Here is a 16,258-nt window from a genome sequence, read left to right on the forward strand (position 1 = left end):
TTGTTTTACACCTCTTCTCGGCAACTTTATCGGCGCTAAAATTATGAAGTTTGCACACTGTACTGTAAAAAAACACTCATTTTCTCTATAAATAGTCTCAAATTTTTGTTTGATTATTTGAGTTTGCACAATATCATCTGATTTCTCAAATTAACAATGTTCTGAGCTACAGTAGAAATACATTACAGACTATAATAACAGCTTGAGAGAAGTAAAAAAATTTCTCTAAAACACTCATTGAGAATTATATACCCAATAAATGCACTAAATGATAAAAAAAAGTCATGTACGATGACTTTTCTGTACTGGGCGATGTTCTATCAATATGAGTTGCAATACAAAATTAAAAATGAAATAGGTAAATTTCAAATCATCAAGATGAATGTATGAGCTTACATTGCCTAAAAAACAATGAATTTATTAGTATTATAAAAATTGCAGGTGGTACATTCAACGTGATGAACATATTACTTATTCCTATTTTATTGTATTCATTTGATTCTATATGGTTCACCAGACTGTAATGAGGCATCCCATAAAACGTTTTACACAGTCAAAGTGCATTTCAGGCAGTTCGTGTAAATGCTTCCTATAAATGTATTCATAATAAATAATCACGATTTTCAAAAGCTAAGCTGTACAAAAATTCACATGATTTCTTAAGTCAGAAACTTTCATCTTCTCGGCGCCTTTAAGATTTTTTTCAAAGAATAAAAATTAAATTCTGTCTTTAAATTGTCTTAATCAATCTAACATTGATCTAATTCAGTTCGTAGTTTAAATCTAGTTTTTCACAATATTAAAAGAATTACTAACTTATAAAACATAACTAAACAATTATCAACAAAAAGCATAAACACGTTTACCTTCGTAATATCGTCCTCATTTTTCGTCGATATCCAGTTTTTTTATTTATTCAATACAAATTTACATATTCAAACCTTTGTTCCGACTTGCACATTGATTATGTTGATATTGCAGTTCCGAAGCCCAGCCTCGGATTGTGATCATTCTCTAAGAATTATTATTATAAAGATATTATTTTACCTATTTAGACTATTTCAGCTACTTTGCTTTTTGCATTATTCTCAAGCTTAATAATTATTAGAGTCAAGTCTTTAGATTAATTATATACGAAAATATTTATGAGGTAGATTTCATCTACAATATAATGCTGTATCATAAGTTTTGTGCTGAATTTGGAAGCTTGAAAAATCATCGGTAGTAGAGACAATCAGAAACCAGACAATCAGACATTTGAATTAGAAAAATGAATCAATATGCAGACAGATGCAATAATAACCTATAAAATTTGCTTGATGGCATAACTGAGCCACGAAACAGAGCAAGGCGGTAACGTAAAGGTCTTTTTCAATCAAAAAATATGTAGTTTTCAGCTTTGATCCTCTGGCAGCGCTCCATACTTGTTTCCAAGTGATAATTTTGGAGCTTGTGATTGAACCTCTGCAGCATTATAAGTTCTTCCTGCGCCACGAACTTTAACCTCTTCAAATGATCCCTCATCGCGTTTTCTATGAAAATAATTAGTTAATGAGTTTTTCATAAATTTAATAAATACATATTTGATATATAAAATTAAAAAATATATCAACTTACTTTCTTCCCCATGCACCTGAATCATTGGCAGTTGGTTGCTTTGAGTTTAAGGTTGGGAAATATTCTTCACTGTTAATGTCAGGAGCGACATTTCGTCCTCTTCCAGGGCGAATTACAGGACGATCAATCGTTTGTTGAGAATTTCTAAATGCAGGTGGTTTGTAACTACCAACAGTTTTAGCGGCTGGTTTTGGTGGAGCTGGAGCTTGTACTACTTCTTGTACAGCTTCTGGTGGAGCATCAGTTTTCTTCCATGGTCCAGAATGTTTGGATCCAGGTTCTCCAGATTCTGCATCAGAACTATTGTTACCTGTTCCTTTATCGTTATCTCCATCATCATCAGGACCTTCAGTTACGGTTAGATTACCAATCTTCAGGCCCGTATAATCTTTCTTTTCTTCTTCAAATTCTTTCCACTCGTCCTCTTCCTGTAATATAAAGAACATTAAATACTTAGTATTGAAATATCAAGATGAAAACAAAATTATGCAGAAGGTTAGATCATAGTAACAGCTGCTGTTAAATTCTTAGGCTCTGCATTCCTTAATGCAAATGATTCAGATAGATTGCATTACATAACACGAAAACAAGACCTCTTTTCAAAACAATGTAAAAAGAGAATCAGGGTTATTCAAGAGAAAATATTAGGAGTATCAAAATGAACTATGTAGAGAGTGAAAAGTGAAATTATCGTAGATCAAGAACTAAGCGGGAAAAAAAAACATAGTATGACGTTTAGAAGTATGGCGGTGGCCAAAAAATTAAAAGAACTGACAATTAAGCCGATATAAATGAATCATATCAACGCTTACCTCAATCTGTTGATTATCTTCACCACTTTCTGGATTGATCGGCTTTTCTTTGAGTTTGGGCTTTTCAATTTTTTTTCCAGTTTCTTCGAGTTTCTTGGCTATCTCCTCTGTAGTGGTAAACTTTTTACCTTTCGCCTTCTTTTTATCCTTCTTAGCAAAGAAATCATCAAGATCTGCCATGCTTGCTGGTGAGTATGGAACAAATGGCCCAAGGTATGTGAAAAATGCACTAAATGTTACACGCACACAGAGTACAACACATGCACGGCCGGTGTAGTCGAGCGTCGCCGGGACTCGGAGCTCTGTCTCTCTCTGTGGTCGGAAATGGACTGGTGCAGCTGGCTAAAAGCAGCATACAACACGACACGAGGCTCGAAAGTTATTGAGCAAGCGTGTACACGATTTATCTGGCACCTAATGCAGATGCGTGTTCAGTATACTCTCGCACAGAAGCTCCTCGTGGTAATAACCCGAATTGGTTAGGCGTGCAGCTCACTCGTTCTCACTCAAATGCTGCGACGATTAATGTAAGCCTTTTTAGTTCAGTTGAGACACATGGTGCGATATGGTGGGCTCGCCTTATACGATATTACGAGTTGCGCCGTGTGGAGGAGGCTTCGGTCAAACACCGGAAGTCTTGCTTCTTCGATGATCTTTCAGCTTTCAACGCATGAGCAGCAGATGAATTTCTGTAATATCGGTGTATGCGAGTCACGAGTCACGACTTCAGAGTCAAAGTGACACTCGCCGAAGGCGCGCAATTTAAAATTGTTAAAATTAATATGTAAAAATTTTAATGAAATAATTTTTTTCACTTTTTATACACGTGATATATGACGACCATATATCTTGAGAAATAATATCAATCGATTTTTTATTATAAAATCGTTATTATTTAGTTATTAATGTACTCATCTGCCTAAGTTCTCATGGAAAGATAGATTGGGAACATACATGCGCTGTACTTTGTATAACAATAATTTAGCAGTTGATATTTTATTATGTTAATATAATATTTAAATTATATTGATTTCATTTAATAATATTTAAATTATAATGATATTAACTAATAGGTTAATATTAAAATTATATTGATTTTATATTGAAAAATTTATTTACATCATTTTTCATTATTTATAAAAAAGAATAAAAATTATTCCATAACATTTTTCATACATTTATTTTTACAATTTTTGAATCGTGCGCTTTCCCGCGGATATATTTTGTCCCAATTTATTTCTGTCTGCTGGAACGCCGAAATTCCTATGCTTATACACGTTTCACAGATTCCACTACTCTGCAGGCACCAAATTCAAATTTATGGAAAATACTTATACTTGAAGCTTTTTGACTCTTGCTTCTTGAGCTGATTATATTGAAGAATCTTCTTATAACGTATTAAGGGGACACGTACACCTTAAAATCCTTTTTATTTTATATTAAAAAAAATAAACCTAAAACAAAAATTCAGATTTGTCAAATCTGAGGCTTCTTACTAACCCTTAAACAAAATATTTCTACCCCTAGATACTGGAAAAGTGTCACTAAATATACAAGAATCGCTACAATGATCGCTACCTCTAGTAAAGCCATCCATTAAGATAGAACCATAATATTCACATAAAACTAAAATTATTATACTACTTAGTTTCACATTATTTGAATATTTCCACAATTATAGTCACATAAAGCCTTTTTATGATGCTATCACTTTTTTTGAGATAGATACCATAGCCACACTTTCAACAAACAAAATGAGCCTATTTGGGTCTTGAACAAGTTATCGGTTCAACTTCAAAGTTACAATAAGCACACAAAAATTAATGAAATTTCAAGTGTCCAGAAAATGGAGTTAAAGTATGAGAAAGAATTATTCATTAAAACTTTACTCCACTCATTTCACTGATAGTGTTAGTCCTTCAAGAGTATTGACTTAAGCTATTAAACACTTTTTTCATCATTATCACATGTACTAAGAAACACTATCAACTAGTTTCATGTACTACATGCTATAAATAACAATGATTTGTAATGAAGAAATGAAAATACACATTTTTTAAAAAATTTCACTACGTTAAGAAGTCATTTTATCACTAATCTTCTTGTACATATTTCCTCCCTTTATCAAATACCTTACACATTAAACATACCTAAGTATACATTTTACTTTCATTTATAAATATCTACATAAGTACATATGGGTCATATCAAAGTATTTACTCTTGTAAAGTACATGGAAAAGTAAAAATCCTGAAAATTTCAGCCTTCTAGGTCTGTCTCTCATGGATCTACCAAATCTCAAAGTTGGAATTTGATTTTTAAAATTATATTTTGATTTCCTAGGGTGAATATGAAAAAATTGTTGAAACATAAGGTTTGATGTGAAATTAGACAAGGAATTCAGATTTGTTGTCAAAAATCATATTTATAAGTTTTGCTCCATCAAAAAGATAAAATAGCATAAAAGTAAAAAATAAATGTGCAATTCACCTTTAGCGATTATGCCAAAATTGTAATATATTTATCAATTCATCAAAATAACTTTTAATAAAGGTTGATGATGGTTGAAACAGCAGAAATCATTTAAGAGCACATTAAAGGTAAAAGAACAAGGGAAATGAAAGAAAAACCATGTTTTTTGACCTGTAATGTGCTCTTAAATGATTTCTAATGTTTGAACCACCACCAAACTTTATTAAAAGTTAAATTTTGATGACTTTTGACAACAAATCTGAATTCCTCATCAAATTTTACATCAATGATTATGTTTCAACAATTTTTTCATAATCACCCTAGGAAATCAAAAAAAAATTTGAAAGATAAAATTTCAGGATTTTCATTTTTCAGTGTACTCTTCAAGAGTACATAATTTGTTTCAATGCTTGGATTTTGATTCAATGCTTGGAACTTGCTTGGATTATCACGGTTGACGTGTTATATCCCAAATACATTATCTACCGCTCTGTTTTACCGAGTAGCATGCAGGTAATGTAAAATCATGCATGCGCACTAGTGAAAAAAGCGTGGAAAAATTCAATTTTGCATTGAACCAAGAAATTTAAATTGTGATAAAATTGTAGTTATATATAAACTTTTAGATATTGATATAAGTGAATTGTCACTATACAAATGGACGGAATTCGTTTACACATTTATTTCAAGATGAATAAATTAATGAATATATGAATGATTCCGATACAAATTAAAATGCTTTGATAACAAATGTTTCAAATATCTGAGCTTGTTCAGGAATAAGGCTAGTCATATTGAAAAGGCGCGCAGTTTGGGGCTTTCGCGCGAAATCCAACAACAAGCGCCACCGGTGGCCAAATGAAATCTCGTCGGTATCGGTCGTCTGCACGCAGATACGCTTGCAGCACTTTTAGTACACGAGTGCGTCGTTGTCTCAACTTGTGATACGCGGATCGGGTATCGGTGTGTGCTTTTGCACACGTCACGAAATTGAGATACAGAGCCGAGAGAGAGGAGCGAGCGCCGTATTACATGTTGAGCTCAGGCCTCTGTTGAGCAACGAGTTGCAAGCGTGTGCGTCGCACACAGAGACGAGGCTCGGCCCTCCTTGGCCCGAGTGGACTGCGGAGAATGCCGACACATGACGCACGCACACGGCACAGCGAAAAAGGCAGTTATATTACGGCACTGCTGCTACCGCTGGCTTGGCTGCGGGATGTGGCGGCCTCAGCGGGGAGGGGATGAAACGGAGTCGCGCGAATCCGTATGTGCTTTGCGCTAGCCGAGCACGACTCGCGATTCTGCACGAGAGTACATCAGCCGAATATAGAATATCATAAGCGAGTCGATAACCCTATGCGCGCTGTCTTTTTTGCTCTCGCGCTGCTATACCGGCTCTCTCGCGTTACGCGTATCCTCGCACGATACTTGTGCTACAGTGCAGTCGCGTCCCGCGCGAGCGAGGGCGCATTTGCAAAGTCTGCCTGCGTCCATCGTCTACTGCGCCTATGCACCGTCTATATAGTTTTTAGCTATATAACACGGCTCGGGCCGCGCGTGTGTACGTGCCAGTCTCTCGCGACTTTTGCACTGCGTGTGTGTGTGCGTGCGTGTCTGTGTTTATACGTTAGCGAGCCGAGTCGGAGCGTAGCTCACCGAGTCGCGTCAGTAGTCATCTCGTCATCGCTGCAGTCGCGGTTCTGTGTCGTGCTTTCGCGCTTCGCCACGGCTTGGAAAATCATCGTAAAGCTCGGTAGCGGTGCTGGACAACTCGTCAGGGGTCCGGCTAGCCGTGTCGACGACTGTCGTCGGCTGTCAGCGAAGTTCAGGCCCTCCGCAGAGCGTGAAAATCTCGCGAGCCTCGTCATGAGGCACCGTCATCGTCGACAAAGCCACTGCTTCTCGTGAACTGGACGAGCCACGACGATCGACGAGCTCGAGCAGGCAGCTTTGCCCCGCTTCTATGACTGCAGCACAGGTGCTGTCGGTCTCTCCTGGCATATTACCTGCCTGACGACAACGAGCCTAACCTAAGCGCAAGGGCTGCAATCTTGGAAGCTCCGCGACAGGGCAAGAACGTCCAGTTAATCGGAACGACGAACTCGAGTCAGCAGCTGTGCCGTCTAGGCACGACATGCAGCTTGTCTCTTGACAACTCGATTCCTGGCTCGACCCATTCAAGCAGTTGACAGTTGGCGAAGCTAAGCAGCCTCCGCCACGATGAAGTTCACGCGCGTTTGCTTCAGCAATATCGGCAAGATGCTCGACTTTTACTCGCAGTTCAATCCGTCGCCCTTGTCGATCAAGCAGTTCATCGATTTTGGTGAGTTTGCCCTCAGCTCAATAACGCCTGGCTGGCCTAGCTACACAGCTGACGCGCACTTGTTCGCGTTCGCCGATCGACGCGCGAGTCTCGAGCCTATCTCCAAGAAATCAAATTGCACCACGCTTACTGCGCTCACGCATTTTCCGCAACCATCGTGCGTTGTTCCGCACTGCCAAACTCGTACGGTCGGGCCTCTGCACGCACGAGCCCGGACGTGAAAGTCGCACCTCGCGAATATATATTTCTCTTTTCTCGTGCTGTCAGTGATCGACTGGAAAAAACGAGATAACGTCGGAGCTCGTTATTGCCATGATTAGCCGGACGCGCTAGAGTACGTCTAGTGTCGCACAACAAGCGAGGCAACGAGCTCTAATTCTCTCGTCCCGCGTCTAACTGCTTGATACGATCGAGCGACTACGGGTTTGTGCTACCTTTCTGTCTAGCTCCATCGTTTCCGTCGTTGATTATACCTTTTTATTTGCTGGTCGATGATGCGAGCAGCACGACTCGATGCAGGTCGAGCCAATCGTTTGCTCGGTCGGCCTCGGTGACCTTGAATTATTGCACCGCGCGCGCGTATTTGCATTTCGACTCGGCGCGTCCGTATATATATACGCTTGATTAACATGCACGTTAACATCTTGACTTTTATTTTTGAAATAACCGAAATTCGGGTAATTTTAGTCGCGCGCGTCATTGTACTTACGCACAAGAGTATAAATATTTTGATAAACTTGTTGATCGGACGCACCGCCGCGACAAAGTAAGTAGCATAATAATGAATTGACAAAGTCAGGTGCATCAATGGTGACTCGCTGCCGTCGCTGACTAGCCGCAGCCGCCAATCGATTATATAGACTCTAGCCCCTGAGCCCCGAAGCTTCCATTTAGCACACACACAGTCCACCGCTTGCGCCGGTACTTTTCTGCCTGGCTATATCCTCAGCTGGTCTATAACAGCGCGTGTAAGCAGCGGCTCCTCATCGATTCTAGAAAGCTGCGACGCGTCGATAATTATGTGCATAGCAACTTCGCGCGGCGACTCTGATTTTATAACGTTTAATCACGTGTCTCATCCCGTTGTAGTATGTTTGCCAACGAGCTTTTGTTTTTCCACGTGCATTGTAGGCCGCATCGTTGATTTTTCTCTGCATCTTTAGGCACGACTGCGCACAATCATCTGATGCAACACGAACCAAGGTTGCCGCATCGATCAAGCTCCATTTTACTCCCAACGAATCATTCTATTCTAATTACTCCGTCACTTTTGTAACACTAGTTTAATTAAAAAGTCTTGTTACTCCATTCACAATACTAGTTTTGCACGTCGATAAGAAAAAGTAGTGCTCGAGTTTTTCGTTTGGACGTCGAGTGCATAAGATACGAGAAACTTGAATGATTTCATAATAAGCCTCTCGAAATCGACATTTTGCTTCGATGATTTTATCGGCCGTTTGTTCAAATGCCGCTGACTCTGGAGCATCACTTCTAATGTCCATGTTCCAAGTATCGAATCGCATTGTCAGTTGATAGGCATTCGATTTTGTCCTTGAAGAAAAGTCGCTCGAGACTTCGATGTAATGGCGGGTGCTGGGAGGAAGGGAACGCTACCAGCCGCCTGCCTCCATTCTCAACCTCGCACCGAGCACATAGGCACTTTTTTTCGATCCTAAAATTACTTGCCGCTCGACAGACGTGTTCTTGTTTTCGACTTTTTTCTGAGAACATCGATTGATAATTTTACTAGAGGCCTAATTATCGATTGGATAGTCTCGTAAAATTTACATATAGCTGTATTGTGGAGATAAAAATAACGAATGATTTTGTTCTACTAAGCAGTTTTGCCTGCTGTTGTAAATTATTATGCGTCTCGTAAAATCTCTCGCGTCAGACGATTTTTTACGTAGCTCTAGCGAGTATAAAAATCATTTGTTTGCATAAATATACTTCCCGACGAAATTACGTAATGAAAAGTCTAGTACTTGCAGTAAACAAGTGTGAATATCACGTACAAAGCACGGAAATCAGCAATTACATTTAGTCTGGAGTATATTAGCGGTATCTATTCTGCAACTATTAAGCATTGACGACTAAAATTGCAGACCATTTAGAAAAACCAGTTGAGTCGTTTTTCAAAGCATAGGATCAATCAGGAAAAGCAACCATTGTATAACAAATATTATCATTCTTCAAATATTTTATCAAATAGATCAGCATATGATTAGTAGGATTTTTCTAGAAAACAGTTTGTAGTATTTAGTATTTTCCTGCTTCTACGCTATGAATTATAGATAAAATCTGTTTTTTACGATTTGCAAATTTACTCTTGTTGTGTTTTACATAATTTTATTTTTGTTTTCGAGCATTTATTATATTTATGATATACTTCTCAATAATTTTCAATAAGCAATAGTTATCAATGTAAGTCTTTTGTCTCTGTCACGATACTTTTACATCAGTCCAACGATACGTTAAATTTAATAATGGCAGAACGTTCGTATCCAAATGAAGTATAAAATTGCAGCAACTTCTAACCATCTACAAAAATTCATTTCAACTATTTTCACCGAATGCATCTTCTTCAAATGTTAATATTCAAACATGTACTTAAATAATCTGTTGCAAGTGATACATTTTTTCAAGTTTATATAAATTATTCTTTATCATGAGAATGTTGTTTGTAAATCAATGAATTGATGTTTACATAAAATTGACAACAGACAGCGAGTTGCGATAATTATGCCGGAATCAAAATTTATATGTGGCAAAGTTTGAGGTTAGCAAATAAAATGTGTGAAACCTCCAATATTGCTGCGATTATTAAATACTTTTTTGTCCTGCCCGAATTTTCGAAAATTTCTAAAAACGATTTTTGGCTTGAATTCAAAATTTCTGGAGACCCACTTTCTAAGACGTTCATGATCTTCCATATGTGTATTACGAAATATGTGTCAATTCAAAAAAAGAACATCATTTAACAAAAAATTTTGTCAATAATGAAATTAATCTTGCGAAACAACAATGAAGACTTTGATGATTGATGTCATGATGACTTCGTTTAATTACAAAGAGTACCCCCAACGCTTTATAAAACAAAGAATTTTGGCACGCAAAAGCAATTGGCCTGAAAATGTTTTCACCTTAGTGAGCTATATTTTTGGGTTTTTTCCCATTTTTTTTGTCTGCTTGATGTTTTAAAAAGGATCGTCTAGAAAGCGACATGGCTCACAATGTATATGAAGAGATAGCAACATAATGTTTTTTATGGCTCGCATACGTGCTGGGGGGCAGCTTGAGTAATCTGGCTGTTTTGATGATTTTTTTTGCTCGTTCGGCATGACGGCGTGGCAGTGCCGTATCACAATATTAGATTGTGGAATTCTGAGGAGGCCTTCGCAGTTTGCACGTCCACGCGCTCCATATGCGCAGCCGTCTGCTGCGCATTTACTCGAAATTTTAAGCGCACACCGGCCAGCTAAGCGTGAGCGAGCTGCGAAGCCGCCGAGCGGAGGCGCGGTTCTCCTGCGGGCCAATCACCGTGTCCCGAGACGATGACGAGCCCACGGACCCTCGTATCGTTATTGGCTCAGAATTCCATCACAACACAAACAAGTTTATCTCTCGCTCTTTCTCGATCTTTACTTTCTGTTTTGATCGTTTTATATAGCTCGTACTCTCTTGTACGATCGGTCAAAATAATATTTTTCCACAATTTTTGTTCTCCGCTGGAACAAATCTTCGTTTCATTTGCTATTTTTAACATTTATACTTTTTTGATGAAATTATAATCTAATACATTAATTATTTATAGGCTAGTCATTGTTTTTAAGCGATTGTTAAAATGCACAAGTCATCCATTTGGCTTATTCAAGAGAAAGTTTACTCAACAATCGGAACGTGAATGACCTCGGTTTGTTGTCCACAAACTGATAACTTATTCGATATGTTATTTTGCTGTGTAAAAAGATCATCGACATTTAAAAAACTTTATTTTCATTAAATTTGTTTATGTTTTCAATGAATATACTTTTAAATTAATTTAATAATTAAAAGTTTTTCAACGTCATCATGAAATAAGTTAAAATCTTGACATGTTTGATGAATATTCCTATATCCCTTACTTGCATAATATAATGTCTCGATCGATGCTTGAAAAACGAAATAAAAGAAAAAAAATGTAATTTTAAGTCTACATTCGGACTTGATTGAGAGTAGGAGACACTTGTACCTTTCATAGATCAAATTGCATCTTGTGAATCTTAATTTTGCTCTTGAAAATATTCGAGCCCAACTGATTATTATTTCAAAGTCACTCCAGTCGTTACATTTGCAGTTATAAATATAAATAAGCATCTTGTAAATATTGTTGAGATTCAAAATTAAAAACTTTTTGAAGCCCCACCGCATAGAAGTTCATAAATATACGTGCGGTTACACTTGTTCAATTTTGGCCAAAGCTTATGAACATAATAAATGTATCGTTCGATAGCTTCCTGTTGTTATCATTTATATCTTACCCTCGTGTACATAAAAATTGATTCTTCGAAAGTATGTGTTTTTCCAATAGGCGCACACTTGGCTTTAAAATGTCTGAAAAAAATTCGATCAATGTTTTGAAGGTCGTTGTGTAAGATTGCTTTTGTTAATGTGTAATTTTGCGCTTCGTCATCTCTATACATAGTGCAGCTACTCGTTATTTTCATGCGCGGCTCGATAATGATGAATCAAACAATGAGAAAATGCGCGAGCAATTCGCGCGTGGACTTGTCACGTGGTATACAAATTGAAAAAGGCGTTGAGTCGTAAAGTCTTTCGCTGATAAAGTCCTTGTCGTGCAGATGTGTAGCTCTCATCGCTCCGATCGTTGAATCTCTCCTCGACTTCATTTCACGCTCGACCAACTAAATATTTTCTATCGGCATCCGTGTGTACCCGTGTGTACGCGTTCGCCTGACAATCGTGAATGGCTATGGCCTGCACGTCGGATGATAACGAAGAGCCGCGCGTCGGATGTGGACACGATCACGCGCCTACATCACATTCGTTGTATAGCATGACTCGAAGCGATGACCTACTGGAGTCACGTTTGCAACACACGGAGGAGCAAGCTGAGCTGCCCAGTCGGTGTACACGCACATAAAGCGACATTAAACGCCTTTGTTGCTTCGTTGTCCGACTCTGCCTTACAGGCCCGAGCATTTCTAAGCCTCTATTACATAGCTCCAAAACTGCAACTTGTTGAGAATTTTACTTCATTTGTAATTCTCATTTGCGAGAAAAATGAATGGCCAAGGGCAAACACGAGTGCGGTTCGCAATTCGCCTTCGCGGCTAGCTTATTGCGTTACGAAACTTGCTTTGTCTTTAGCCGCATTCGCACGTACCTACTTGGTCATTTATTTCAAACTAGCTTACGTAACTTCAATGTACTTTGACATTTTTAATATCATCTAGTGTTTCCGGAATGAGCGATTTATCACCCATCGCGTTCCATCTTTTTCCCTGCACAACCATTGAATTGCTTTATTACATTCAACATGATTTTTGAATTGATACGACCTTGCACTTTGTAGCCCAACGATCTTATAAATTATTGCAACTTTTTAACTCGCAGAACAATTTTCTCATGCGCCGTCGTGTGTTATGAAAAAATACTGAAAAATATTGTTTTTATTATTATTTCACTTTTAAAACGATTATTGAATTTTTCAAGAACAATTTTGTCACGTAACGAATACATTTTTTCACGTACTCGCGATATAAAAATTGCCATGTTATTTTACGATGAAAATTCATTTAATGTGCGCAATTAAGCTAACTTCTAACAAAATTTGATTTTTCAACAAAATATATTTTCCCTTTTTCTATTCACAGACTTACTAAGTGAATTTGGTTTTTTGCAGGACTCAGTGCATGCGAAAGAAAGTCGTTCATATTCTTAAGAAAAGAGCTACCCGTGCGTTTGGCGAATATAATGAAAGAAATTCATTTGTTACCGGAGAATCTATTGCGGATGCCAAGCGTTGGAATTGTCAATAATATGTACGTCACTTCCTTTCAAGAAATAATTGAATTTGAAAAAGTTGAAGTCAGCGACAATACTCTAGACAAGTAAGCACTTTCCAATAATCTTTAGCGCAAATATCCGTCTTGTACCATTCGAGATTCTTATATGGATGTTTATGTGTAATCGCAGGTTTTGCCAAGCACTAGTCAAGATCAGAAACAGGCACACGGATATTGTGCAGACAATGGCTCAAGGAATTTTGGAACTAAAAGACTCGCACGATGTGGATGCGCAAACTGAAAATAGTATTCAGTATTTTCTCGACAGATTTTACATGTCCCGCATTTCAATTAGAATGCTAATCAACCAACATAGTACGTCTACTTATTTTACGATTATAGAGAAAGTATATCCATTTAAATCATCTGTATGTGCGAGTACTCGATGTTTCAAATCGATTACACGTTCAAGTAAAACATGAGCCACAATTTACTTTAGAAGGCCTCTTTCATTAAAAACCTATTTAATAGTTTTGAAAATAATCAAAATCCTGAAGTCATTATTGAAAGAAAATAATAATATTAATATACAATTTTAGCTTTATTGTTTGGCGGCGTGTTAAATGGCCATAACAGACATATAGGCTGCATCGATCCACATTGTGACGTTATCAGCGTAGTCAAAGATGCTTACGAAAATGCTCGATTTTTATGCGATCAATATTATATGGCTAGCCCTGATCTTGTGGTAAAACAATTCAATAGTAAGTTTATAGCCTAATGATTATTATAATTATGTTTTTGGAAGATATCATTGACCGATAATTTTGTCATCGACACTTTCTAAGTAGTGAAATGTTTCATTCTGTAGGTACTGCAGTTAATAGTGGAATAAAAATAATTTATGTGCCAAGTCATTTGTATCACATGCTCTTTGAATTATTCAAAAATAGTATGAGAGCAGTTATGGAGCATTGCGGAGTTGACGCTGATAATTATCCACCATTGGAAGTCACTGTAATTCAAGGAAAAGAAGATATATGTGTCAAGGTATATAAATATTACTTGTCAATAGATATCGTAAAATTATATTAAAAATAAATTTTATAAGCAAAACCCATAAGAAGCAATGAGGTACAATGAATATGAAATTTATGATAATTGCATGAAAAATTCACAATTTGTTCTTCACCTCTTTTCATTTTCGTATGGTAGATGTCTGATCGTGGGGGCGGTATACCTCGTTCGCAAATGGATTACTTGTTCAAATACATGTACAGCACGGCACCGCAGCCGAGTAAATCTGATGCTCATACCGTACCTCTAGCAGGATACGGATACGGACTTCCATTATCGAGGCTTTATGCGCGATATTTTCACGGAGATCTTGTTTTACTAAGTTGCGAGGGATTTGGAACTGATGCTGTCGTTTATTTGAAGGTATGATTCAAATTTTAAAGTAGTAATAGTACATCATGGTATTATATTATTTCATTTTTAAAAGGCATTGTCAAATGAAGCCAATGAACTGTTGCCAATTTTCAATAAAACATCTTCGAAATTTTATCGGACGTCACTCCCGACAGCAGATTGGAGTAGCCAATGTGGCAACAGTATGGCAACCAGGCAACTGACGATGGGTCATACCCAAGGGCACAGACTTCCCAATGGTTTGCGGGCGAATCATTGTTAACAGAAGGAAATCGTCGAACCAAAACTACTAGACTGATTTGATTGTATTTATTTTTATCATGTTTATACGTTTACGTCATTTTATTGGATATCCTTAATTATTCTACATGAATAATTTAATTTTCACTATGTAGCTTTTCCGTAATAATTTCCATAATTTTCTCCTACATGCTTGTAACAATAATGACATATCACTAATCAGTGTGAATTAATTAACTTTTTTTAAAGTTCGTAATCAATTTCTGCAACATGAGTTGTTGTGCAAGTTTGGAAATAGAAGATTTGTAAATAAATGTATATTTTTCAAAACTAAAATTTGCTTTGCTAACGAGATTCCAAGTACCTACTGTGATTAAAAATTATTCACTTTTAATTATGTACTACTGCAATTGTCATTGAAATTATCTATTGAATAATATGAGCAATTCTTTGAAACTGCATGAAGTAAAATAATGAAAATGAAAAATCTTGATATTAGTTCAAAATTAAGGAAAACATTACAATGCAAATAATCGGCTTTACAAAAAAATTAGCAATTTTACCTGCATATTTTTAAGAAAAAAATTTAATTTTTAAGAGGTGCATTTTTGTATATTATTTTAGATAATAATAACATTATAAGTGGATAATGATAAAAAATAACATTATAATAAAATTAATTTTATGGGATTAGATTAATCTGCAGCAAAAAATTTGGATTCTGATAACATTAATCGTTTCACATTATAATTATTATGCAAAATGTTTATTCAAAATTGAATAAACTATAAATAACCCTGAATAAAGAATCTACAACTTGTATGCTTTCATTTAAATGTAAAAATACGTTCATATGAACGAATCCAAATTTGAATAGTGATAAAAATAAAATTAACATTTATAGACGAAATCTTTGCATTACATTTTTACAAGTTTTTTTACTGAGAATATTCACGATGGAAAACTCTACAAAAAGGTTTGTGGACTCGTTCCTATGACATTAAATTATATTATTATTGCAAATAATTTTTAAATAATTAGATTAACAGAGATAAATTAAGAATAGAAATTATAAGTTGAGCACCATAATATTTAATGTATGCATTAATGGAGTAAAATATGAATGCGTATTTTAATACGCAATTTTAAGAATAAATGATGAATAAATTGTGAAAATTCTATTTTCAAGATTTTTTAAATCCTAAAACGGCATTCAGCTTGTCTGAAGAGAAAATATTTTCACGTGACAATGAGTTGGGAAAAAATTTTACCAATGATAAACATTTAATCTATAACTAATATATGCCATTCAACTAGTTTAATCTGCTAGGGATCATTTGATACTCGTAGAGGTA

The 16,258-nt window shown here is 36.4% G+C and overlaps 2 protein-coding genes across 2 annotated transcripts; one reads left to right on the forward strand and one right to left on the reverse strand.

Annotated features, from left to right (window-relative positions):
* Nucleotides 1-385: 385 nt before the first annotated feature.
* On the reverse strand, nt 386-3,069 carry LOC106660378 (protein CDV3 homolog). Its single transcript, XM_014383320.2, has 3 exons — nt 2,430-3,069; nt 1,618-2,045; nt 386-1,532 (listed from the first exon to the last, which is right to left on the reverse strand). Exons 1-3 carry the CDS (start codon nt 2,607-2,609, stop codon nt 1,394-1,396), a joined length of 747 nt encoding a protein of 248 aa, XP_014238806.1. The 5' UTR covers nt 2,610-3,069; the 3' UTR covers nt 386-1,393.
* A 3,057-nt stretch (nt 3,070-6,126) lies between these two features.
* LOC106660522 (pyruvate dehydrogenase (acetyl-transferring) kinase, mitochondrial) lies at nt 6,127-15,519 on the forward strand. The gene is made up of 7 exons (XM_014383505.2): nt 6,127-7,224; nt 13,130-13,337; nt 13,423-13,607; nt 13,832-13,996; nt 14,104-14,282; nt 14,448-14,672; nt 14,737-15,519. The coding sequence occupies exons 1-7, from the start codon at nt 7,122-7,124 to the stop codon at nt 14,923-14,925; spliced, it is 1,254 nt and encodes a 417-aa protein (XP_014238991.1). The 5' UTR covers nt 6,127-7,121; the 3' UTR covers nt 14,926-15,519.
* Nucleotides 15,520-16,258: the final 739 nt, after the last annotated feature.

This window comes from Trichogramma pretiosum, unplaced genomic scaffold (assembly GCF_000599845.2).
Source record: "Trichogramma pretiosum strain Unisexual culture from Peru unplaced genomic scaffold, Tpre_2.0 scaffold130, whole genome shotgun sequence".
In the NCBI taxonomy this organism is placed as follows: Eukaryota; Metazoa; Arthropoda; class Insecta; order Hymenoptera; family Trichogrammatidae; genus Trichogramma; species Trichogramma pretiosum.

Coding starts and splice junctions, on each gene's coding strand:
- LOC106660378 (XM_014383320.2), bottom strand. CDS start 2,609: ATGGCAGATCTTGATGATTTCTTTGCTAAGAAGGATAAAAAGAAGGCG. Junction 2,046..2,429: donor AAGATAATCAACAGATTGAG/GTAAGCGTTGAT, acceptor TTTATATTACAG/GAAGAGGACGAGTGGAAAGA. Junction 1,533..1,617: donor TCAGGTGCATGGGGAAGAAA/GTAAGTTGATAT, acceptor TTATTTTCATAG/AAAACGCGATGAGGGATCAT.
- LOC106660522 (XM_014383505.2), top strand. CDS start 7,122: ATGAAGTTCACGCGCGTTTGCTTCAGCAATATCGGCAAGATGCTCGAC. Junction 7,225..13,129: donor CAAGCAGTTCATCGATTTTG/GTGAGTTTGCCC, acceptor GGTTTTTTGCAG/GACTCAGTGCATGCGAAAGA. Junction 14,283..14,447: donor AAGAAGATATATGTGTCAAG/GTATATAAATAT, acceptor TTCGTATGGTAG/ATGTCTGATCGTGGGGGCGG.